Consider the following 26,600-nt stretch of genomic DNA (forward strand, 5'->3'; position numbering starts at 1 on the left):
AATGTAATTCGCTATATTTGTCTTTATTCTGTCGTTCGTATTCGTATATCTATCATTCTTCGTTTTATCGGACAAACATAATATTTATTGAATAAGACTAGAAAAAAAAATTATTTGCTGAAATATACCGGAAAAGATTATATGGTTTGTTTAAAAAAGGTAATTTTAAATTCACTGCGAAAAAGAAAAGTATTTTCAGAAATGATTATTAACTTTATACTTAACCCATTTAACGTAGTTCAATTTTACTTAATTAGATAGATAACTCTATTTTCCTGCCTTTCGTCCTTGGAAAGAGGGTAGCCACGTGGTAGTACCTACGAAATCAATATACGTACATATACAACATACATCGATACAATACTTTAAAGACAGTTCCAATACTTAGGATACTTTTAATTATAGTTATTTAGTTTAATTATAGGATAGGGTAATTTTAATTACTTTGATTTTATTAGATTATCGTGATAAGAAAACGATGTAGAACATTGTATACTTTATTGATCTAGATATAGAGTTTTCTAAATAGAAAATCGAGAAAGTTTCAAGCTCAGTAAGAAATATGGTCAACTACATTAAAATTGTAATAATTTTAGACTGTGTAATTTTTCAAGATATTTTTGCAGATTTTTCTTTATCGTTTTAACTGTTTTGATACTATATTATTGTATAGTACCTTAATGCTATATTGTAAATATTCAAAGTAACCATTTTTCAGAGGACGTGAATGAGAAGCCCGTTTAAATTTAGTATGTGTTCATTACATAATCTAATGGTAGCATAACGAGGCTATCAAACGTTACTTGACCTTTTTATTACATCTGTATTATAAAAGAATTTGCTACGTAGATAACGCACAACGATGAGGGAAAAAAGATCGCGGAAACAGTTGAGCAAAAATTGAAAGAATTGATACTGTCGTAAGAGATTAGCATTCTTCCCGATAACCGTTGATACCATGCTTACATGAAAAGAGGAATATCGAGAATCTGGAAAACGAAGTACAAACCCGATACAAAATCTCGGATTAGAAACGACAAAAGTCCAAAAGGTAAATTGTAAGCTACGAAATGAATTGTGTAGAATAAAACATGAAGGAATTATATCGATACATAATATAAACATAGAGAACGATGAAATATGCAAAATGTTAAAATATTATAATCTAAAATTTTTAACGCTCATAGTAGACATCAAATTGATAAAGATAATTTTCTATCATTTTATAGGAATATAAATTACTTAATATACAGTTTAATATAAAATTATGGTGTTTAAAATGATTAAAATAAATAAAACAAATATAAAGAAAGTGTTCGAAAAGAACAAAATTGAAATAAGTAGAATATTTATATATATACGAATATATATCAGTTTTTTTACTGTGCAATGATTATTTCTTTTACGTATATTTTACACGTTACTTCAGTACCTCATCCTTAATTTAAGCAGGTTGAACAAAATTAGCAAAGATATCTCACTCAAAAAATAGTAAAAATAATTTTCTAATTATTTTAATTCGTATCTCTCCATGTAACTTTTATTCGATTTGTTGTTTCCGCGTTTCTATCGTTTTAATTCAATATTTTACTTATAACTATAACTTTATTTTTTATTCGAGAAATTTCCTAAAATGGAATGCATGTCGTTCGCCAAGAAATAATCTGATACCCGTGACTTTAACAGTGCGCCATCGTTCTCCATTTTCATACTCTCTTTTAAGCTCGACACAAGGATGACCAAATAATCACGTTCCATGCACCGTGTTACATCGGTTACGCTCGTTCATCGGCGTGTAATCAAAAGGTACAAAGGAGCTGGTGTTGCTGTTTGTTTGGTGTCCCCTCAAAAACGCGGTAGCACACAGGATACGCAACACGATTTTCAACGATACGTCCACAGGTTCCTTTGATCACGGAACAACCTGTTCGTGGATGGAAATCCTCAAAGAGGAAAATATACGTGGCGATCCCCAAACGGAAGGGTCATTGAAGGATCATCGAGGATCGATCGACGAACGAAAATTGAATAATCCTTATCGATGAATAGAAATCCACCGGAATGATTGTTATTCGAGATCGATCGTTGTCATCTACGATAAAAATATTCGAACTTTCGCTTATCTTTGGCAAGATTGTATTTTAATCGAGTTGCTGCGTATGAAATGTTATTTATCCGAACTTCGAATTTGAGAAGCGACGATAGATATCGCCTATCGGATTTTAATTACCGTGTGCTTTCACAAAGCTGAATGGAAATCTCGAACAAGGATCCATAGCACATTTGGCCACAGTCGAATTAACAGTATAGTTCTAGTATAGCAGTCGATCATTTTACTACACGCAGGTTGCAGATATTTCGCGAGAAAGCGGTGTAACATTGAACACAACAAACACACTGGATGTTTGAGAGTTATGAAACAGTGTAACTTAAAAATCCCAAAATCTGCTAACTGTTCTTTAGGTCCTTGTTCGAGCTTTTAATCTTGTTGTCAGATGTTTCGGTTCGTTAGAAACAAAAAGAGTGAGTGAGATAGAAACGAAGATAGGTCGGCTGACTCGTTTTCGTATATATGGATTTTTTTAATTATCTATAAATAATTATCATTCACCTTTTTTAATACCTTTCATAGTCCTGACTGTGTAACGCTCTATCGAAAAGAAACTCATTTTCTATGGAAGTTTAATAAAGTTTCCGAGATGAAGAAGAACTCCTAACCAGAATGGACTCTCGACTCGAATGGCATTTTTCTATTTTTCTGGATGGAGCAACGGTCACGGTGTTATCACTTCTAAGCTAGTTACACGCGGCTTATTAATAACAAAGTTGGTAGCATGTTAATTCTATTCGAGTTCGATTTTCACGTAACACGTTAAATGAGGTTACTAGTTTATAAATCAAAATCATAAGCGAGATATTGGAAAATAATTCTTTTCGGGGAGCCTTTTACATGTACTCGACGCATGCTTCAAAATATAAAAGGCTTTTCTTTATTACTTTCAAGTTAAACGAAACGTTAGAAATATTTAAGGTAAGGTTTCGTGACGAATATGCTGCGGATATTTAACAAAATTTGAATATGCAAAAACGAAGAAGTCGTAAAGAAAATGACAAAATTTCTCGAAATAGTTTTATGGATACGACGTTTCAATTGTTATGGGATCTATATATTAGGTTCTCCGAAAAGCATCTTTCTTTTGCAAACGTGTTTTTTCCAACAGTGCACCTTTGTACAAACGTGAACCCAAGTCTGTGAAATATCGCGGTGTTTATCTCAACAAAACAAAATGGATCGTACGTGATTCGAAAAAATAATATAAAACAAAAAACGTTGTGCGTCTATTATTTCCTCATAAAACGAAAGAAACTTTCCAGACAACCAAATAATATAATTTACCTTTATCGTTACAAAAGATAGTGTTTTATCTTTTCACCATTCACATCGCTCACCGTTTCAATTTTTCCATATTTCGGTGCTTTGCTTTCTTATTTAATTCGTTTTCGATTTTCAATTCGTACTACAACATGTAGCAACCGTTCTCGATTCGCAAATATGTTCTACCAGCGTTGATGCTAATTCAACAGGAGCTTCGTTGCAGCAGACCCTCGGCAAACATACGAAACGCGCATTATCAAAACAATATTCTAGATACCGACGATACCAGAGAGCAACGTTAAGTGTAGAGAGCCCCATCCGATAGCCGGGATGTGTTAATGACGCGTCGACCGGCAAAGTCATGCACGGATTGTGCGCAGTGACATTTTTGAATAGATTGAAATTGGGGTAACATCGCTCCAATTTGTCCTCTTACGCTTTACTAAATCGAATCATTTCAAACATTTTGATCATGTCAACAAATCATACCAATTACAGTGGCAGCGATTTCGTGGTGCAAATGAAGCCAAGGAGATCCTGTGGCTCAAAATAAGAGAAAAATTAAGAATAATGAAATTACGTTGGAGATTTTATATTTTAGAAAATCGAGTTCGAAAACTTCAATTCCTTCAAGTTGCACATATGACCAGGCACTTTGCATATTTAAAGTTTACTTACTTTAAAAACGATCTTCTTAATCGACTAAAATTATAAACTTTTGTTCACCATATCGTACAGCTGGTAATTGGAAAACATTACGTTATCACGATGCGTTCGCTAGTTAAAGTCCGTGTTACTTTCCACAATGTCGTCGTTGTCACTATAAACCGATGATTAATCCGTTTACTGACAATTTTCCATTCAGATCTGTCTTGTATCATTGTCTCGTCCAATTATCCGTCGACGTGTTTACGTATTGAAACTTCACGCATTCAATTCTAGACGAGATTGCTACGAGTAATCTTGTTTTCCCATTAAAATCAACATAGACAAGTAGAGAATTTTTAGACATGAATTTTCAAAGGATTTGATACACCTGTTGAAATTTAGTGTACGATGAATGTACATTTATATCAAATTTATATTAAAATTCCACAGAAACATTATTTCCTAAACGTCAAGATTAATAAAAATAAGTGGAAACTCTGGACGCGTAATTTCGATATTCAGATCGATGATTATTAAAAATTTTTGGGTCATCGGAAGATTGTATTTGGTCGCGTGTACAAGGTATTTCTGAGTCACTCGCTTATATAACGTTTTAAACAAATTGTACATTCAATGTCGCACAGTATAATAGAAATCTTTTTTGTACGATATGTACATACTTCGTAGATTTAACTATTAGAATATTATATGTTAGTGGCTCATAAAAGTGATAGAATACTTACGTTTGAACGTATTGTTTATATAAAACATTTTGTAATTTCATTAACCTGAGAAAACGATTATATTGATTGTTACAATAAATAGTAATTAAAAGATACTTCTAGATATAATCGATATATTTAAGATATTCTTTTGTTTATTATCCCTAGTTCATGTAAGATAGTGCAATAAAGGTTTTTCAGCTCAGGACGGTGTGATAGATTTATCCAAAGAATAAAATAATAGCTATTGTGATCCTACCTCTAAATACAGAAGTAACAACATTGATAAAATTTGTAAATGTTTATAGAAGTTACGAGATACTGCAAACCTGTATTTAGTAAGAAAATAATGTACGTGGTGAATAGCCATTACGACTCTATAAATATCTATCTCTGCAAAATAAAAACACTGTATCTATTGTATTTCGATTTTTATTGAATTTTATTTAACCTGAGGTATTCAAAATCAACTTGTCTATGGAAATTAAGAATAAACTTGTTATCGCACTATTTTAGGAGTAACAAAATTTAGATTATTCGTTACATTGAATAGGAAGAAAAAACAAAGATATCAAAGAAACCTTGGACTTTTTCATTTATTACTTTATTCATCTATCACTATATTCGTGTATAATTAATATTATTTAGCCGATTTTTTTTTTTTTTTTTTTTTTTTTTTTGGAAGAGGACCAAAACACTGCGACGTGGATAACATGGACGCCAAACGAGATAGAGGTATAGAACAATTTTCTAGCGAGTTTCACTGTTTCGAGCGTAATTGCATTGTACCGAGCAGGAGAAGCCGGAGAATCGTCGAAAGAACGACGTTAATCTTCGGCTAAAAAAGACCCGGTTCAAGGCGAACTTTTTGCATTAATTCAACTTTAATTAATTTACAAAAGGCTTCATTTAACATTATGTACCTTTCCGCCGGGTTTTGTCTTTCCTTCCTTTTTCTTTCTTGTCTCCTTTTTTATCTTTTCCAAGAGAAAGACGTTCACTCGTCTCGATGTAATTTGAATGCATCGAGGAACGAGATAAAAATGTAAGTTTAACTTTCTCCGACTAAGAGAAAATTTCGTTGAGCTTTCCGTGTAATTTGACTTTAATTAATTTATCAAAGCTGCTATTCAACTTTGGCTTTTTCCCTCTTTTTTCTCTCATTTTTTCGTCCTTTTTTTAAATGTCGGTTTGAAAAGAAATAATTACGTCTGCGTACAATTTCAAGGTAGCGGTAGGTGAAAGAACGATGAATTTAGTCTCGTTTAGGTCTAAAAGCTCGCGTAAAATACGCTTGGCGATACTGGTCGCGTCTCTACGCATTAATTTTCATTTCTTTTGATTCTAAGGATGCCCTTCGTGTTCCTTTCAACGAAACTCCGAGTTATCTTTCATGTATAGAGGAGTCAGAAATTTTATTATTTCATTTATTTTTCGACATGTCTCAGTGCGTGACGTCTCTCATCATCGCTTGATTTTATCGTAATAATACATAAGAAAATTCTATCCTGTCGCGATGTAAATTAGTTGAAACGAATTGAATAATAGAGATCATGAGTGACTCTTCAAAATTTATAAAAGCTATTTTCCACAAATTTGAGGAATGTCTGATACCCTGTGCTAAATCACAATTTAATTTTTCTTGTGACTATTAATAAAATTATATTACAATATTGTATAATAATATTCTATTTTGCTGTCGTATAAATTATTTAAAATATAGATCTATTATTCGCACACAATAATTTTCGTAGATTTAAAAAATGTATCATGGCGTGTATTGATCAATGCAAATTGTATAATCGTGTACAAGAACATTCTATTGTATTATAACGTAAATTGAGTTAAAATGTAAATAAAGATAAAAGCTGAGTGTTCGTGTGCACGTTTTATCTGAAAGTAAATGTTTCAATGATTTTGGACGACCATTGGGAAAATCAATCTTATCGGAACACAAGTCAGTACTCGCAGCAAACAAGATTAGCGCAGGTCGGAACTATCGTTTATCTTTTTATTTGGCAGCGAGTCATTCATTAAATTCTATGAAATAACGTTATCGTGATAGTCACAATCAAGTACCATTTCTAAAGGATCTGCTAAAGGGTCTAACCAGCCCTTTGTAACGTTACAAAAGAAAAAAATGACTCGATAAGAAAGCCACGCGCATACTACCCTTTAAAGTAGTCAATTAATTCTCATAAAGATTCCAGAACAATACTTTGCGATTACTTGAATAATAAACTATATCGTTGCGTTACAAAGCAAATAATCATTGCTACAAATGAACCATAGTGGTCCACAGTATTCCGAATAATATACAGGGTGTTTCCAATTTTTCCAGACAAATTACATAGATACAGTACGATAAATAGCAAGAGAAGCAGTGCTAATTATGCAGTTTAGTCGCTTTTTCAAATGTTAACTATTTCCACTCGATCCAAGAATAATTTTACTTTAAATATTGAAATGATTTTTATAAGCGAAAAACGTTATCTAGGAACGGTGTATTAATGATTTTGACCAAATAGAAATTACAATACATTTAAATACTTAAATACTTCTTACGTTAAACATTCCTACTTTTTCAATCATTTTCTAATAATTCTCTCACATAATTAATCAAATAATCCACCAATGATCCTCCAGCAATTTTCTACTTCGAAATAACAAAATTTATTCCGCCTAAAACGACCAGGCAATCTACTTCCTCTACCCCGATCCGCCATAAAATTCCATCCCACGGAACACCTGCACCCCAAAACCGTCTACCAAAGCCACCTAAATCACCCATTACGATCATTCCCCGATCTCCTTCGTTGCCAATAAAAACACCTAAGACCTCGTCCATTCATTCGAACAGTGCACAAGAGAATAACAAACGGGTGACGAATAGCAAGTACCACAAAGCATGACGAAGACGGTATGATCAGCTGTTCGAAAGGCACAAAGGATATTCTCGACTTGATTGTCAACGTGTGTAGTGTCAGGTAAATTGCTTAGATGTTTAGACATTAGACACCAATCGAGTGATTCGTTTTACCTGCACATGTTGAAATATAATATGTCGCGAAAATATTTGAACACTTATGGTAGAGAATTCCCTTTTATGTGTATATCCTACTTGCTATATAAAATAATTTTGAACGATTATATGGCAAAATTTGAAACCAATCTGGAACTGAAAAAAATATAGAAATTACAAGATATAGTAAAAAGTTAGTATACGGCATGAGTAGTCATCATAGCATCTTGAATATGTAACAAGTGTTAATGATAATTTTGCTGAATATCGGGGCCTATTGATACAGGCAATCATGGTACATTAACAAAAGTGACAAATTTTCAAACTCGTTTTTCTCGAAAAGGAAACGTTACATGAAACAATTCTATTTTATATTTTTTACTTGTTCACGTAGATTTCATTACGTGCTTTCACGTAGAATCGTTCTCTTGCTGATTATACCATAATTGCTTGGACACCCTGTATTAGTAAGCTGTAATATTCAGTGAAATTCGTTACGTGTTCTAATCTTTTATTTACGATGGATAATTGTTGAAACTTTTCCGCGATTTCTACGAAATAAATACCTATCTCAAATATCTTACAAGATCTATGTATATTTTCAGAAATTTTTCAAAACCAGTACCATGATTTTTAATCGTAACAATCAAATGTCAGGAAGAACAATGGAATTTGAGAATGTTTCATATATAACGCACACATTCGTAAAACGTGTCTACATCTTGCTTGATCTGAGATATGTAAAATCAATTCGTCTACGTAAATTACAAATAAACTTGTCGTAGCAAATACCAGAAGAAACTCAAGGTTATTTGTTACTTTGGGAAAAAAGAGGATACAAAGGTACCAATTTTCCGAATGTCTAGCTGGACAAATTATAAAGTACAAATTAAATAATAATAAAAAAAAAAGAACAAAGGTACCAAAGAAACATCAAAATTCTCTTCTCTTTCACCGAGTAATAGTTTTTTCTTTTTTTCTTTTTTTCGAGAGAGACAAACCGAAACACTGTAAGTGAGCACCAAACGAGGTGCAAAAGTTCAGAATAATTTCCCAGCGGGAGTGTATCTCAGTAAGTGGATACTATTGGAAAGTCGAAACCAAAGTGTTTTAACGAAACCTCGAAACCAATGGATCGCAACGTGTTACAGCGTGTGTAAGTCACTTTATGCGACCCGCCACGGGGTCTCGTTATCTCAGTGTCAGCGTGACGAATAGAGCACACACGAACCGTATGCCAATGTCCAGCAGCTTGGTCAAGTGGTAAAGTGTGAGAGGGGGGCCGCGAGAGCATAAAAGCACGGACGAAGAAAAGCATCCATCCATCGTAGTGTTCCTCCCATAGCCACATCTCCCGTGCCCCAGGCTGATATACATCGTGCGACAGTGCGAGACTTTCTTGCCTACTGGGGACAACGATCATGGGGCATCCACCTCGACTTACGAGGGCGGCCCTCGTTTGCCTTGTAGTTCTGTTCGTGGTTACCGAATCAGCATGTAAGTACCACTTATAAGCTCATCTTCAATGCTTACTGTAGGCAACCAAAATTCTCCGGTTTATCCAAGAAGCGTATAATTTTCAAACTTGAATATTTCATGCATATTTTTGCATAGATTTTCGCGTGAGAGCATGATGCAAAGAACGTAGATCCGGAACCGCTTTGTCATATTTTCGCTAGAAAATTTCTAAATTGTGAAAACAAATATGAGTGTTCGGATACTCGGCTGCCCACATTACAGTTAATTAAGGGAACGAAAATTGTCTTTATTAGATTTATCATTCTCTATAGTAATTCCTGTATTTCATTGACTCTCAGTTGTTTAAATCTTTATTTTCGTTCTCTTTTTTGAGATATCTTTTAAACGTTATACTTACGAGTTAATTGTATAATATAATAAAAAGTATGTAGAACTATAGTAATACGAAATATGTATAGTAAAAAATGTACAGTAATACAAAACCATAGTAATATTTGTATATTTTTCATACCATTGGAATCTCAGAATGTGTTAGTTAGAAAAGTTAGTTAGATGTATGAATGTAAAGAACACAGCTTGCATAAATGGAGTTTAAACAAGTTAGAAGTCTACTGTATTGAGTTGTGTTAGAAAGTTGATGTTTTGAGGTTGCAATAATGTATTACTGAGACTGAACAATCGAAAATAGGATTAACAATAGAGGCGTTAGGATTTCCTCGAAAGTGGCTAAATTAGAGAGAGAAAGTTGTAGTTTCGGGATACAACTGGAACTTCTTTTAAAAGTAATTTTCTCTATGAACTCTCTCATAGTCAACTTTTTCACATTTTTGTCGCCTACACACTGTTTCATATTATTTGATCTTTACAACGCAATATTTTAATCAAAGACTAAAATTCTGTATCGTCCATGTGCTTATGCGCGAATCATAAGAACTAAATTCTGGTGAAGATAGGTAACGAAACAAAGACCAACGGTAGACTCTTTTTTTCAATAAAGAGGAGCAAATGTGAACATGTATATGCAGTCGAAATGAAATGAGAAAGCTCGTAGAATAAATTTATAACTTTCTATATTTTTAGATTATTATTTCATATAAATGACTGTCTGTAAAATAGTGATATAATTTTATCGGAGAGAAATATGAAACCTCGATGAAACAAAAATGAACGACAAGTATTCTCTTTTATCGCTAAAATGGCTTTTTTGCGAGACGACGAATTAGGAGATAAATGACACGCTCGCGTTAACCAAAGTTTCTCGGGGTCTTCTGTGAGTCTCAGAAGGGAAGAAACAACGACTCTTCTTTGTCATAAAAACGGTTCTTTTGGAGCAGGAAATTTCAGAAGAAAGAAGATAGCACATCTTCGTTAGAACTTAAGTCACTTTCTTCCGTTAAGAAACTCTTTTGTTGGGAATGTGCTAAAAAATTGGATGTCTCAAAACAGTTTTCCTTTGAATGGAAGTAGCTCGTTTTAAAACATTCTTAAAGATTCCTTTCCATACGAAAATTTGTTATCCTTTCAAATAAAAAATGATAGAACTATCTTTTTGTTGAACTTTTACTGAAAAAGTTCACGATATCGGAATTGCAAGAATAAACACATATATCGCAATCTTTTTTATCTCAGAGAATGATGATTATTTTTAAGAATTCCATAACTTATTTATTAAAAAAAAAAAAAAAGAAATGTTCAGAAATAAGCAGATTCGTTAAAAAAAAAAGATTATGTACATTACAGTTGAATTATGATATAACATAAATAACTGATGAATCGGGGGCAAAATTCATGGAATTGGATGATATCGAACTCCTGAATATTCCATATATTTTCGACAAGCGATAAAAGACATATAAATATAAACAGATAAAATACATCGTATTTTTTTTAAATATTTCGATGACATTAATATCATTTTGGACACAAAATTTTAAGAAATATTTTTCCCTGGATCGAATTATTCGTAGAAATATCTACCATTCGAGATATATAAAAGGAAGAAACCGATGACAACAAAACTGGTTCGATCAACTAGTTATCTAGCTTGCGAAATAGTTGACATAAACTCTTGTAAGCGTTATCTAACTCACAGATTAGCGATATGTATTTGACGAGTTCTTTTTTTTGTCGTTAAAAAGTATAATCATTAAGAAATCGTAATAGAATTTTAACCTCTTGGAACCTCCTAATTTCTTCGAAACTTCTTTAATTCCAAAACTTGTTCGTTATCGAACGAATCTCGACAGCTCGAAAATTTCAATATTTTAATCGAAATTACAGTATTTCAAATCAGATTACGTAATAGTCTCTATTCAGTTGTAATTTCACTGTCACTGCAAAAAACGGATTAATGTTATTTAAGAATTTATAACAAGATTAACGTAACAACAGGTCAAATTACTTATGCAACGGTACACAAAATTATTTCAAATCGGATTACTTAATAGTCTCTATTCAGTTGTAATTTCACTGTCACTGCAAAAAATGGATTAATGTTATTTAAGAATTTATAACAAGATTAACGTAACAACAGGTCAAATTACTTATGCAACGTTACACAAAATTCTATACACATTCGCATATCTTATCGCTGCTTTTTTCCATTTCTTCTTCGTTTGAATTAAATTTAACCTCATCTTATCGAAATAAGATGAAAATCATTTTCTTCGTTAGGAAACTTTTCTAGATTATGTTATGATTTCACAACTTAACAACGAGCCCCGTGAAAATGCAGTTTCTTATTTTAATTTACAGATGAAGAGACCCGTAACTAAACTTAAACTTTTATAAATACATCCGTAATGTTTATAAAGTTTCTTCCATACTAAAATACATTACCATAATTAGATTGTATACATCATCATCATCAATCCTCCATAGGAAAATTCTGAGATTTCATTCTTGAATTTGTCTTTAGAATTTTTATTCTCATTTGTATGTTTTATTTATTATATTCCAATTTCACTTTCGTTTTATCAAACAAAAGCTTTCTATGTTTCAACTTAGCATAAAATTGAAACAGGAAATCACGCAGTTTCCAGACTACTGTCGACGCGATGGAACGTGCTTGATTGTATCGGTACCTTCCGCGAGTGCCATGCACAGTGAGAGTTAGAACAAGAGAAAGTGTAATAGTGTTAGTGATAACGGGATAGTGATGATGATCCCACACTGACACGCGATTTATCACAGGCACGTGTATACATACACTCGTCTGTATAAACACACACAAACAGAATCCCTGAGTACAGTAATCCTCCGACAGCTATCCGCACACTGAAAATTCAAACTCGCAACGGAACAGAACCAAAATCATCCTACGCAAACGCCATGAAACATGAATACGATCCGTAACATCGCACTGAAACGGACCACTGGAAGCTATCGCACAACACCAATAAACAGTATACCCTTCGAAGCCATAGAAACCTCACTAGAGCGAAGAAGAAAGCACGTGAGCATAAAATACGCTGCTAAATTATCTTCTACCCCAAACAACCCCTACGATGACGTAATCACACGTGGATACGCAGACCTATAGACAAAAGGACCAAAAATGCCACACCCTTTCTTCATATCAGCATATCGAAAATATTCGAATGTAACTAAAGCTACACATCGATAGCGGTTATTACGGGTAGCTACGGAAAATTAGCACCCTGGGTCGTAAAGATCCCCTAAATAAACACTAGTCTAACAAAAATCCTCGAAGAGCAAAGAATTAATTAAATGGAGCATAAAATTGTATTTTCCAGCTTAGACAATAAATACCCTTATCATAATGAAACATATACCGATGCACGAAAAACAGACCAATTACATTTGTCTTCATTTGCGACGACATAACCAGAAAACAATAGCTTCCTAAAGCTACGTCTACTTTTACAGTCAAAGTATATGCCGTCCTCGGATCCCTCAAATAGATACAAACAATACATACTGACTACAATGACATGAGCTTAATGAACGCTATAGGGGAAATCCAAATAATAAGAACGAACGCGAAATCATAGAAAACATCCAAGAGGTTTACAGAGAATTTAACGATGATGGCAAACGCGTGATCTTTACGTGGGTTCTATTTCATCAAGGCCAAAGAGGCAACATCCCTTCTAGCGAACGAAATTGCGTATGAAAATCTTGCCATCTCACTGCACGTAACCGGAAAAGAAGAATGAAACAGAATATTGACCAAGTCAAGAGAAACGAAAAATCACGACATTGTAGAGAACTTTTAGCGACAAAGGTCCACCCACAATATGACTGAAAAGGAAAGAGCAATTGTGACAATGCAGGCTCGCCGCAGGATGCTGCAAAATAATACGTCAACACCTACTGGAAAAAACGGAATTAACCTTTTACAGCTTGCGTAAGCAAACTTTGACAACCAACTACTATTGTTCGAGCGTAAAAAATACAAAAACCAAACAGCGAAATACAAATTGCACTCACCGCACAACCTCGATATCGCAAGCCCACGTAACAAGTAGCTTAAAGTTCCTAGAGGATAGCAAACTGTATGAAGAAATATGTATAATTTCCAATCTAAGGAGTGGCCAATGACGAAAAAATCATCATTCGAGGCGATGGTAAACACGAAACAAAAGAGAGTGGAGAAATCACGCGTATAATAACAACCTAACGAATTTTCGCACTTGAAGAATTTTTTAATAACGAATAAATTATATTAGCTATAGTACTTTCTACTACTAAAGATAAAAATGCTTGAAACTTCACTTAATTAGAACTTAAATACTTGAAAATAACGTGAAACTGAATTTAAGTCACATATCGTACTCTCCAAATTTTTTAATCTTTTTTTTTTCTTAAATGTTTGAAGAATAAAAGAATTCTAAGATTAATTTGTAAACAACGTAAAAAGCAGAGTCAGATCATACTTCTGGAATTTAAAAAATCTCAGAAGAATGAAAACGTACGAATAGTAAAAAAAAACAACTTTAGAAGCAGACCTAAATCACCGTGCATGCTGCTTTCGCTTGCTGCAAACTTGCAAAGTGAAAACAAACTCGGCGCTGAAAACCGGAACTTCCTCTCTTCAAGAGAAAGAAAAAAGAAACGGAGCTCGCTCACTATCCATAGACGAGCAAAATATCTTTCGTTTTTTTCTAACGACGTGATAAACAACGTCTCCGCGTCCCATCACGATCCATCAATTTTTCAAGTCGCCATACGGCCGACGGGTGTCTGCTACATAACTCCATATACCCGAACTCGAAACTCGTTACACCGTCGTGAAACTTTTTCCCAGCGCCCATTACCACGTTGATAACATGACGAAGATAAAGGCAGGCAGAAAAACAGAGAAAGTGTGTAGGGGGAGACGGTGGCGAAATATTTTTTAACAGGCTGATAAATTGAATTTATGCGAGAAAAGCATCAGGGACGAGTCACAATGGGGCGAGGAGTCACCCTCACGTCGCAACAACATTCCGTTAGAAGTTTGTTCAGTGTGGCTCAAGCCACCTCTAAAATGCATGGAACTACCCCTTTGCAGTCCCACAGGAATTCTGTGTGGACCAGGTAAATAAGTTCCACCCTCGCAGATACGTATCTCGCATAAAAGTTTTCGTGGAAACGCAGGGTATCCAGGGCAGGGACGCGTCTAAGGTGTTTTTTCGACGATATCACGGTTCGACGAACTGTATACAATTTGGATGAGAATACGGTATAATACGGTCGTATACTAAAATATATGAAATGCGCGGTATACGAATTAATAGGGAAACACGACTGTTCAGAGAATAGCAGAATACTCGTATGTCTTTAAAATAATTGCTTTATATTTTAAATGGAATAGCATAGTCATGAATGCAAATGTGTATATGGTCACCACGGATATTTATGGAAATTCATATTTTTCAGGAAGGTAAATAAAGTGATAAAACTCTACTGAATATTCTAATAGGTGGTGAACTTTATTTTTGTTGTTTGCTATGTTTTGAACTTTCTTCTTTTTCTGATTTAAATTTCTTATAAGCGCATAAAAATTCCTAGTTTAACGATAATATGTCATACTTAAATTTTCGATATTGACAAGCCTTTAAAGTTTGGATAGGTCTTGACAACCTTTCGTACGTTTCAGTCTGAAAATCTTGACGAGTATTCAATTTTTTAACGAAAATTTTATATTTACGTTAAGCTCTCGAGACTTCCAAGACGAAACTTATATTTTGTATAAAATATTAAAGATAAACGTAGGATCTTGCAGATAAGATACTGTAGGTGGAATATAATGTAAGAGTTTGTAGATATAAAATTGAAGATGTAAGGTGCAGAATATCCGTTTATTTCAAGATTGCAAAGATTCCAAAAGCTTTCAAGATCTGACAAGACTTTCGAGTCTTATCAAAGTTCAAACATAGAAAGACATATTAAAGCTTATCAAGATTTTCAACGTTCTTAAATAGCGTATCATATTTGAACTGATTCGATCTGTCACGTTATTTACGCAGATTCGTAACTTTTATGATTAAAAAGGAAGAATATTAAATATTATACCTAGTACTTTAAATATTTTATATATTTCTCTCCACACGCCTTACGTATAAAATAAGGATTTTTATGCAATTCCGCACTTTTATGAACAGAACTAAAAAATGGAACTTTTGTAAAAATATGTTTCATCTACTGAAAATTATAGCAATTTACACCACTATGGATATTTTATATATTCTTTTGTATCATATACATTCTGTGCGTATGTGCAACTTCAAATTTATCATAAATACATAAAAATCCCCAATATAATATATATGCCGCCAGCCATAAATAGCGCGACACTTACTCGTTACATTTATTAAGAAACTCCAACAAATTCTATTTCACATCATACTTTCCACACTAATGCGACCGAAGTAACAGATTTATACCGAGATAATTCGAAAGTATGAACAATGAAAACCATTTAACTTGAACTATACATCAGCTTGTTCCTTAATACTTGTAGTCAACGGCGTATTTTCCAATCTTCTACAAATGCATAAATGCACAATCAGTTGATCGTTAATCGTATTCTCAACTTTACGTAAATTTCTCGACCAATGATATACATTGCGGTATCCCGAACGATAGAAAGGGTCAACGAGCTTGAAGCTCCGTGCGGTTCGTCGTGTTAAAAGGTTATTCGCCGTGTCAAGGATGAAGAGATTAACGTTAACAGACGGATGTCGAAATCAGAGATTAATTTCGACAGATAGGATTCGAACAGATTAACGGCGGTTACCACGAAATTCCTGTTTTTTTCTGGTTTTGAATACACATTTCTCCTCGATTATAAAAGACTTTATGTACCGCTGTTTTTTTTTTCTCTTTTTTTTTGGAGTATTTGGTTCGTTTTAATGACTGGCTTTTGTCTTTTGTCATGTTTGGTCTAGTTTAGCTTCAGTGACTATTCATAGAGCAAGCTGCGTCACTCTAGACGTCGGTATACTCTGCTAATGGCTACTAAAGTATTCTGCGTCCAATGGCTTTGCCATATTGCAGCATGCTTTTGTTTCACTCGAATTTCTACTACTTATTTGTCTTTATTCTTGTCGCTTGAAGCGCAACTTACCATTTTTCTACTTTTCTTAACTGTTTACGTTTCTTTGTGCTTATCTTAATCCCGTTTTAATAGTCTACTTTTGTGCAATCGATAAGTTCTTCAATATTTGTAACTATATTTACTTCAATTTTGATATCTCTTATGTTAATTCTTATAGCTTTTTGTGGAGTTATTTAGAATTATTTGTTAGATATTAATAGATATTTTTTTATTTCACATCTATTTGAAGATATTCGACAAATAAACACGTACTGTAAGAGCACAGATATAAAAGCCGATCGGCGTAGCAGTGATCTCCAAAGCAACGTAGATAGCAAAATCGATTCGTTTGATTATTATTGACCCATAAACTCACGATTTTTTGGCCTTTACAAAAAGTTCAAATCGGTTGAGATCACGGTGTGAACTTTGAAACTGATCGATGGATTCTTCAAAAGGAAATTCAAAAGGAGTAGTAAATAATAGATATCTGATTTGACGAATATTTCCTTCCATAAATATGTTTGCAACATTTTCCTTATTTTGTTTAAATTCTTTTATGATAACGTCCAGCACTTTTAAAATACTTATAGAAGTTTCAATTTTTCAAATATTTCTTTCTATTGAGATTAATAACGAATAATTTTGAATAAAAGATTTTAAATTTTAAGAAGAAGTTAATAGAAATGTAGTCTTGATATTTCTTTTATCACTCTTCATAGCTTCACAGAAGATGTAATTATTTCTTTTTTTTTTTTTTTATTATTAAAATAACATAACGTTTAAACAGTTTTAATATCTGTTGATCTAGGAGAAATAGAATGAAGCAAAATATTAGCAGTGTATTAATAACAGAAACGTATAATTTTCGATTTTTATCTCATCGGTTCAGTGCCTTTCTTCATATTTTTAAAAATTTCAAGATGTGATCGTTTGCTTAAAATTCTATCAATTAAAAAAAAGACCTGATATTTGTAAATTTTTGTAAATTAATTGAAACAGAGAATGTAGAACTTTCATTTTCTATCCTCCCACATTAGTATCTTTCTTATCCGTTTAATATCTTGTACGAAAATTGTGTTCAGTTAAGGAAAAATTTTAATTTCTGTGAATTTGATAAAAGAAAAAGAAAATAGCGTAATGTAACAAGAGAAACGTAGAAAGTATTCCTTTCCTCTTCTTCGTTCTCTATTTTATTTCACGATAAAACTTATCCGTGACATTTAACTTATTATTACGCTCTTACCGTCATGGACTTACGTGCGTTTCCTGACAATCGTTACAGACGATGCATCAAGGGAAAAAGCTTTTTCAACGTGTTTCGTTTTCCGACGAACCATCAGCGTTGCGTGTTCCCTATCTTTATTTCCGCTGATCGTAAAACACTGTATAAACCACTACACTTATCAGGCAGTAATATCGAAAATGAAATGAATAATTTACGACCGTGGAGACACTTGCCATGAAATAACAAGCATGCTACTTATAGTTAACATTTCTTAAATAATTCTTGGAACTGGTGCAATTAAATTATTAAACTGCTTCTGCTATATTTTTGTATTTGAAAATACCAGTCCATATATATATATATATGCAGTTTATAAAATTGTAATGTGACGTGTGAGCTTTGTTCTTCTTAATCTGATGAGAAATTTAATATAATTACAATGTTCACAAGATAGATAGATAGATCAAAATAAATGCTTAATTGAAAAAATTGTTGAAGAATTTTTTATCACAAAATAGATCTTGACTTTGTAGTATAACCATATATAAATTGTATGATTATACAATAATTAACTACTTACTTATTGCATTCAATATTTAATACTGTAGCAATCAATTCTTTTTATTCACACGACAGAATTATGTAATTTATAAAAGTGCTATGGATACAAAGTATCGTGTATTATTTATTAAAAATTTGATTGTCAGCTGATCAAACGTTTTTTATTGTTATTTTATTTTGTCATTTTTAAATTTTGATAAATTATTATTCAGCTTTTCATTCACAAGTAAAGCCTCATGTTGGGGGAAGAAAACAAATTTTATAGAGCCAGAATAAATTCCTATCGCATAAACAAATTCTCAAAGAAATTTCTACGATAAAAGAGAGAGTAACATAATTGATTTTATAATATAATAAAATCACATTTGAAATTACATAAATCCCTACATATATTCTCCACTAACAAACAAAATTTATCCTCACGAAGATGAAGAAATCTTTAAGGTGGGAATAGATAAATTCCTATGGTATATCTTTATACATCGTAAAGATTTTAAAAAGGAAAAAATGGGTATATCAGGCAAACGGGGCGAAAAAAAGAAGAAACGCATTGTTGAGTTTCGAATAAATTTTTCAAAGTTCCATCTTGAAAATGGAATGTTAGGAAGAAATGGGTCGAGTCCCTGAGGACATGCGAAGCTACGTTGGCGTTTGATCGAAGCTGGAAATTTCCAAGAACTCAAAATTACCAATTTTCTCCAAAATAAACGGTATATCGTATGTCAAAAAATTGAATAGTTCGCGTTTCTCGATTTTTTTTTCTTTTCGTTAGTTTGGTATTTTGAACGAGTGTTTACAAAACGTGACACGGATCAGCGAGATCAATGATCTAAGAGACTTCCTCCACTTGGCGCGATCCCATTGCCGGAGTTAGATGGACGATGATGGACAATGATTAGCCCGCGAGTTCTTTGAATCATTGTCAATGGTCGTCGTTTATTGTTGTCCCACATCCGCGGCAGCTAGACAATGTTTAAAGTTCATTACGTGTCTCTTTAAACAATAGGTTTTGAAATCACAGAATAATATGAGAATATGTTTTTAACAGCTTCGTTTGCTCTTCAATCACAGGAAGTGAGATAAAGAAATTCACGTATATTTGATTTGAAAGCAGATAAAAAATCTCATTGAAGGATCTACTTAAACAGGGAATAATAAAGTGTGCATGCGACGTTTATTCAAAATAAAAGATTGTTAGAAATAGCGATTTAAATGGAGCGATTTTAATACTTAGAAAAAAAGAAAGAAGGAAATTAAAGAAATTTTTTAATGATTTGAGTACCTGAGACAAGAATAATGGAAAACGAGAACCATTTTCGAAGTAATTATATAATATTTTTGAAGAAAGAAAATTATCTGAATAATTTGAGTAAAATGTGAATGACGAAGAAAAACACAATTACAATTTTTAAAAAGGGTGGAAGATTTTTTTAGAAAAGAAAAAGGTTTGATTCGATAAGAAAATAAAAAATGTAAACGAAATTAGCAAGTTACATTAATCGATATTTATACTAAAATAAATATTTGTTAACTCTTAAAACGATTAAGAAGAGCGAGAACAACAAAAGAGTACAAATCACCTTAAAAACCAAGAAACCTTTAAAACAATTTAAATACATAAAACTAGAATACTAAGAAACGACCGAGACGATACGTTGAAAGCTTTTATTTCCTTTCTTATTTAAGCAAAATAAAAGTAGCGAAACTATGATGGAAAAATATAAAAAGGCTTTTACAAGAAGTTAAATGTACTGAAAAGTGAAATGAATATTAATATTCGTATGAATTGACAATCGTTCGAATTTTAAAGGGAAAACGACCGAAAACGACTTCCATAAATTCTCCTTCACAGCTGTACAGTAATTTTGAATTAATCAAAATTTCATTTTCCTCCAAGGTATGATCATAGAAAATTAGAAAAGTCGCTTTCGAACTAGTCTGGATAAAATGAGTACCAGTGCGGCGAGGAGTTCTTATTAAGACCCGTCATGATTAGCTAGATCGAGCTTCCCCTATGGTGTCTGTCCCACCGATTTATCGAGCTCCGTGGAACGAACAAAGTGTGCTTTATCGCGCGTTAGAGATAGATAAATAATTATGACTTGGTAAATAATATTGTTAACCTTCCACGCGTGCAAATATCATTGCGCGTTATTTTTCCAGTATCATACGAATTCTATTAATAGATAGACTGTGAACTGTTACGCAAATTCATATTTTTATGCTCAAATAATTAAGGAAATCTAACTTAGAGACATATCTGTTCCGTCCTGATGTTATAACGAATACTCGATGCATATTTAGATTTCCCGTAAAAATTTTACATTATATTACGTTTATGTAAATTTTATTTCCTATAAATGCGTAAACATTCCCAGTTAGTCATTAAGTACCGACAGTCACTTGCGTTCGAACATTGATGTTCGGAATATTCTTAAGAATAATTTTACATTAAATTAATAAGAATCTCTTCCCATTGATAAAGAATTTCCTTTCACGTGTGCAATCAACTTATATGAATGAGCTGCCTTCTTCACTTCTCCAGAGATATTAATAAATACTACAGATACTGCAAGAGGTGTGCAAAAGATTTTCAAAACTACTAATAAATATCATTAACTATGAATATTTACGAGTGGTCTGTAAAATGGTTGCGTACAAATACTTTGTTTTTTATTCCAAATAACGACAGGCTACCCAATTATTTCTGAATGAATAAAATACTTCTGCAAATATGTACTAAATCTTAATGTCCATGACTACATATTTGAATATTATTTTTGTGAAAAAGGATAGAAAATACCTATCTTTTATATCAGATTTAATGAATGTAGTCCTAATAGAGATTAAATGCTAAATATTGTATCAAGGTTTTTATTGGAATGTATAATAACATTACAGTTTCAAGAAGCAATAAGCGGTTTTTCTTCATCAACCGAAGAAACATTTGCTATTTAAGTATTTACAAGGGTCCGATGGTTTCTCTCAGAAATATACATTTCAGCACAAGACACCAGGAGTTAAGAAGTTTCGAGGTCCAAGTAAATGAAGAAATAAAGAGCATTTGGAGTTATTGCGTGGCTCATGATTCGTATTGGACGCAATGAAAGTTACCTTATAATTATAAGAATTTCGGTCTTGAAGCAACCTTTGGTTCGTTATATTAGAGAACCAATTATTTCACACGTCGTCGCTCTACTAAAGAAAACTTCTATCGCTTATCTACCATTATTATTCTTTAAGCGAATACATAAAAAATTCTTAAATATTTTTCAAGTTCGCAGAATTCTCCACAGACGTGAATTAATCGTTTTCTACAAATTAAGGAATTATTACTTAAAAAGGTAAAGAGTCAGGACTCGTTTTTGTTCCAAGTTAGATTTCACATTTCTGAGAATTTTGTATAAATGAACTTCTATGAATATTATGTTTGTACGATGAATACATTATTAGTTTTTTGCTTCAAATGACGTTCCAATACGTAATACGTCTTCGAACATGTACAGTAACGTGCAAGAGACATCATTTGACGTCAAGGAGCTTTTTATTATTCCTTACCTAGCCAATTTCATTATTCCGTATGTTCATTAAATGTTATTCGTAAGAAATAGATTGTGTAAATTTATAAAAGTTCATATTATCGTTAAATTTGAAATTTCTTTTACTATTCAAATGTCACAACGAATTCTTCGCGTTGAATATTTTTGCGCAAAAGATCGAATAAAACAATAATTAAAGGATTTGCATATTTAAATCGTATTTGTTGAAGAAGAGGAAAGATAGAAGTTTCATATCGAAGAACGTAATAGTTTACCTATTACAAATATCAAATTTTGATGACACGAATAAGAATTCATGAATTTGTAACACATTCGAAAAAGTACTTGATTTATAGTTAGATCTTGTGGGTTCACTGAAATTGATGGAAAGCGAGGCTTGTCTTCTTATCGCGTTGCAGCTTCCTCGGCTCTTTATAGCCTTCATGCGTGTTTCAATTTTTTCCAAAGTCGAAGTTGATGTAGGTACGGCGATGCAACCGGCCCTATGTCGTATCTCGTCTGTTTTATTGGGAAGTCGAGATCAAATCAATTTACCAAATGTCCGGTTGAACATAGGGGACCTGTAATCGTTTCAATGATATAGACCTCGTTCCAGCCAGTTATATGCCGCGAACTATGTGCATTAGCGGTCCAAGATGATTTTAGGTACTCTTGATACGGTGTTGAATTACCATAGAATAGACTGAGCCGCGAGACGCTGTCGTTACTTTTTTACGACGAATCTTCGATTGACTTAATTCTACAGGGACAAACGTGTTTCTTAACCGTTTGAGTTCCAAGCAGCGGGATCGCCTTGTTTAGATTTTGTGTCAAAAAGTCCTAGTACATTTGAACGCTACGGACGACTGGTGGTATTTTGTACTTCATTATTATCTTCTGAATAATTTTTATTGATCAAAATTTGAAATATTTATAAACTAACAGCACGCATATATAATATAGATGTATTTCATAAAATAACAAATATGATGAACGCTATTGCGCCGCTTGTTTCTCTTCGCTATCGATTAAGGCAAGTGCTACCGCGCTGTTCGGGATTTTTCAACGCTGTTTTTTCAAAGACCCCTGGGACTCAAACAGTTAATTACCTTAATGGAATATTTTATCCTAGAACTTCGAAAAACTAGGTTTCATTGTATTTTATGTCTTTGAATTTTTAATTTTAAATGTGAAGCATGTTTAGAAAATGTTTTCCAAACAATTTATAGACTTGGAGTATGACAAAAGGTGGAGCTTTATTGATAAAATAACTTAAGATACGGCTATTAAAAAAAAGAACAAAGAATAGGAAAGAATGAAATAAGAGAGGAATGTATTCTACGTTTAGAAATTTCCTTTCATAGCCTATTACAGAGATATCTTGCAAATATCCTTGTGGAAAGCGCTAAAGAGAAACAGTAAGACGCAATAAACAAAAGCAAAGGAAATGGAAGGTTTTCGAAGCAATATCATTTGCAAATCGCTCTGTCGATTCAACTGTTCTAGACGATGTGTCTTCATTAGCAGAATTATAGTCGTTTAAAACGAAAGTTAGATTGTGAGGCTAAGTTGTGTGCAACCTTCAGCCGTAATTTACGCCACTTATAATTCCCGAGTGATACATTGTTGGAAGCCATGGAGCTTTCACGTGCTCATCGCGTGGAAAACTACACGGCTGCACATCCGCTTATCGCGGCTGCAGTGCTGCAATTATCCCAGGTCGACTACAGTTGCACGAGTCGCATCGAAAATTCATTTCTACCGTCACTCGAGACGCTCTTAAACGATCCGCTGTCTTTCGTCGGATTTTCCACGCGATTTTCCCCGTGGTTCGCGCGAAAATGCCGCCACAAGAAGAATAAAATGCGAAGAAACTGCTTTTCAATATCTACACGTGTAATCTGAAGATAATTTATCGGAAGAAGCGAGCTAAAGCCTGGAATAATGATAATTTCTTAAAAATGATATCCACGTGAAAAAATTGTAAAACTTCTTAAGGTATTTAGTAATAGATTTCTAAACAATTTGTGGAAAGAATTATGTAAACTTTTAGTAACAATTTCTGCGACGAAACATCTTAATCTCTAAATATTTTAAATTTTGTATTCCTCTTGACAACACGTTGACAGTAATTGTACTGATGTGCAAGTACAAGTAGTTGTATGAGAAAAGTGTTTTCAATGTGTTCGAGAACTCAGACACACGAAATTTAATAAGTGTACGCAGACTATCGTGACTGACTGTATTATAAAATTCCATGCTGTTTCTTCTCACGAACAAACTTCGATAAATTACACTATGTAAATTTATTTCGGCACGAGATATATAACATACGAAAGTGGTCACATAAAACAGCAGCTCGCATTTCCACGGGACTAAAATTTCAAGCACTGCAGAGCGCGTGACACTTGCAATTTTCATGTGCAACCCAGCGGCGATTACGCGCGCCGCGACGCTACGCCAACCGGCGAATCTCTGATAATCGGATAATGGAAGAGCAGGGAGAGAGAGAAAGAGAGAGAAAGAGACTGCGATTGCGGCCGACCGATTAATTTGCCGCCCCATTGCGAGCTCCCTGCTGCTCGTTCGAAACGAAACGGAAGCCTCGAGGTTCTTTCGAGGATCGTTTCATTTCGTTTTGAGATTGCGTCGGGATTTGTTCGATAAAAATTGCTCACGGTTGCTGTCTTATCCTTAATGTTCGGTAGGCCATTTTACGAGATTCTTCCCGTCAACAGGAAAATTCTGCCCTCAGAATTCCGCTTTTTACATTTCCAACTTTATTTGACGATTCAAATAATTGTAGGTGGTTGGAACATATTAAATCGTAGGATGTGAAATTGCTAATTTAAAATGAAACCTATGCACATTGTACATACATCGAAATATGAAATTAGATTGTAAATTGGCAAAATCATTATTCGATTCTTTATTGCAGAAATTTCTTCTTTTATAGAAAACTGATAATCGAACCACAGAGAAAAGAAATGACATTTTCAGATGACGTTACAGAAGAGAGCGATTTTAATATTCGATGCGCCGTTTATCAAACCCATAACATGAAAACTATGTTTTTGTCTAGTTTTCGGATTAAATATATATTTTTACCGCCTTCCAAAATATCTCAATATATTAATTGTCATCCATAAGAATGATTAATCTCGATGGAATTGATTCTATTTTTAGTAAAAGAAATTAGTAAAAAAATTGATCAATTTGATTTTGGTACGCGTAAACGAATAATTAATTTATTTCCTTCAAAATAAGTAGGAAAATAGATCGATAGAAACTTTTTATCAATCCGCGATTTCAAAATGATTTTCAGATTTTTGTGAATTTTGATGGTTTCTAAATGTGTCGAGACGGTTCCGTTTGAGGAACTGGAGGGTTTGATCACCCGTCGAAAATAATTCAACGATATGCGTTCAACAGAACATTACGAATGTTATATGAAAGAGTCATTCCCCTCTTCGGTGCTGTCATATAGTATCGGTTATAATGATTTAAACATGTCGGGCAAAACAAGTATTATTCTCTCGGGGGAGAAGTATATTTAATCATTTTTACAGTTTACGACGAGCGTTGCAAAGGGATTTATGTTGTTGCACGAAAACATTTAAAAATGAAGAAAGAGGATTCTTCGATACAAGTAAAAATTCTTCTTGCATATAAATTTTAGCAAAACGTTTCCATAATTCCACTGTGTCTTGCGTTATTAATTTAACAATTTTTCTACCTCTCTCTAAAAACTTATTTCTAGTTTCTTAAAAGTATTACATAATATTATAACGCGAATATCTGGCAAAAATATTTCGTAACCAACATAATGGAAGAAATGTTCCCATTTTTCTTACAAGACATAAAAGAATACGGCTATTAAGAATATAAAAGGGCTATCAATTCACGAAAATATGAGAAGAGAAGAAAAATTATTAAATCACATATATCTAAAAAAACGAAACGAATTAGTTGATCCATGAAAATATGAAGGAATAAATCAAGTAATTAACCAACGAAAATATACCAGATAAAATAAATGATTAATCAGCGAAATTATAAATGGGAAGGAGGGATTAAATAAATACAAATGACCCAAATTATTAATCTACGAAAGTATAAAGTGGTTGAAACAATTATTTATTCCTGTGAATATCAAAAAATGATCCAAATTATTAATCTTTATATACTGATATCAAATTATTAAGCCCCGTAAATAGACAACTGACATCTACACAATTTCATGTTTTTACGAACAGAACTAAAAAAATGAAAGCCACATAAAAATCTATTTCATTCACTAAAAATTGTAAAGAGTATCCTACCTCGAATATTTTATATACTGTTTGTATAGTCATAAATAAGAAAAAATAATAAAAGTGAGAAATATTATTAGTCGAAAAAATGTACGAAGAAAAAGATTATTAATTCACAAAATCGCAAGACGCAAAATAAATTATTAATACGGATAAAAGAGAAGCATTA

General features: G+C 33.0%; 2 protein-coding genes across 3 annotated transcripts in view; one reads left to right on the plus strand and one right to left on the minus strand.

Moving 5' to 3' along the window:
* The window catches only part of LOC132914362 (uncharacterized), a 67,475-nt gene extending 63,757 nt beyond the window's left edge, over window positions 1–3,718 (minus strand). Inside the window, exon 1 of the mRNA XM_060973424.1 lies at window positions 3,451–3,718. The gene's annotated coding sequence lies outside the window, so the exon portion shown is untranslated. The remainder of the gene's footprint in view (window positions 1–3,450) is intronic.
* A 5,356-nt stretch (window positions 3,719–9,074) lies between these two features.
* LOC132914351 (apolipophorins) overlaps window positions 9,075–26,600 on the plus strand; it is a 45,744-nt gene continuing 28,218 nt past the window's right edge. For both annotated transcript variants that reach the window (XM_060973385.1, XM_060973387.1), the window contains exon 1: window positions 9,075–9,265. In XM_060973385.1, coding sequence (XP_060829368.1) covers window positions 9,190–9,265 — 76 coding nt within the window. In that variant the 5' untranslated portion in view covers window positions 9,075–9,189. The remainder of the gene's footprint in view (window positions 9,266–26,600) is intronic.

Source organism: Bombus pascuorum, chromosome 14 (assembly GCF_905332965.1).
Source record: "Bombus pascuorum chromosome 14, iyBomPasc1.1, whole genome shotgun sequence".
NCBI lineage: Eukaryota > Metazoa > Arthropoda > Insecta > Hymenoptera > Apidae > Bombus > Bombus pascuorum.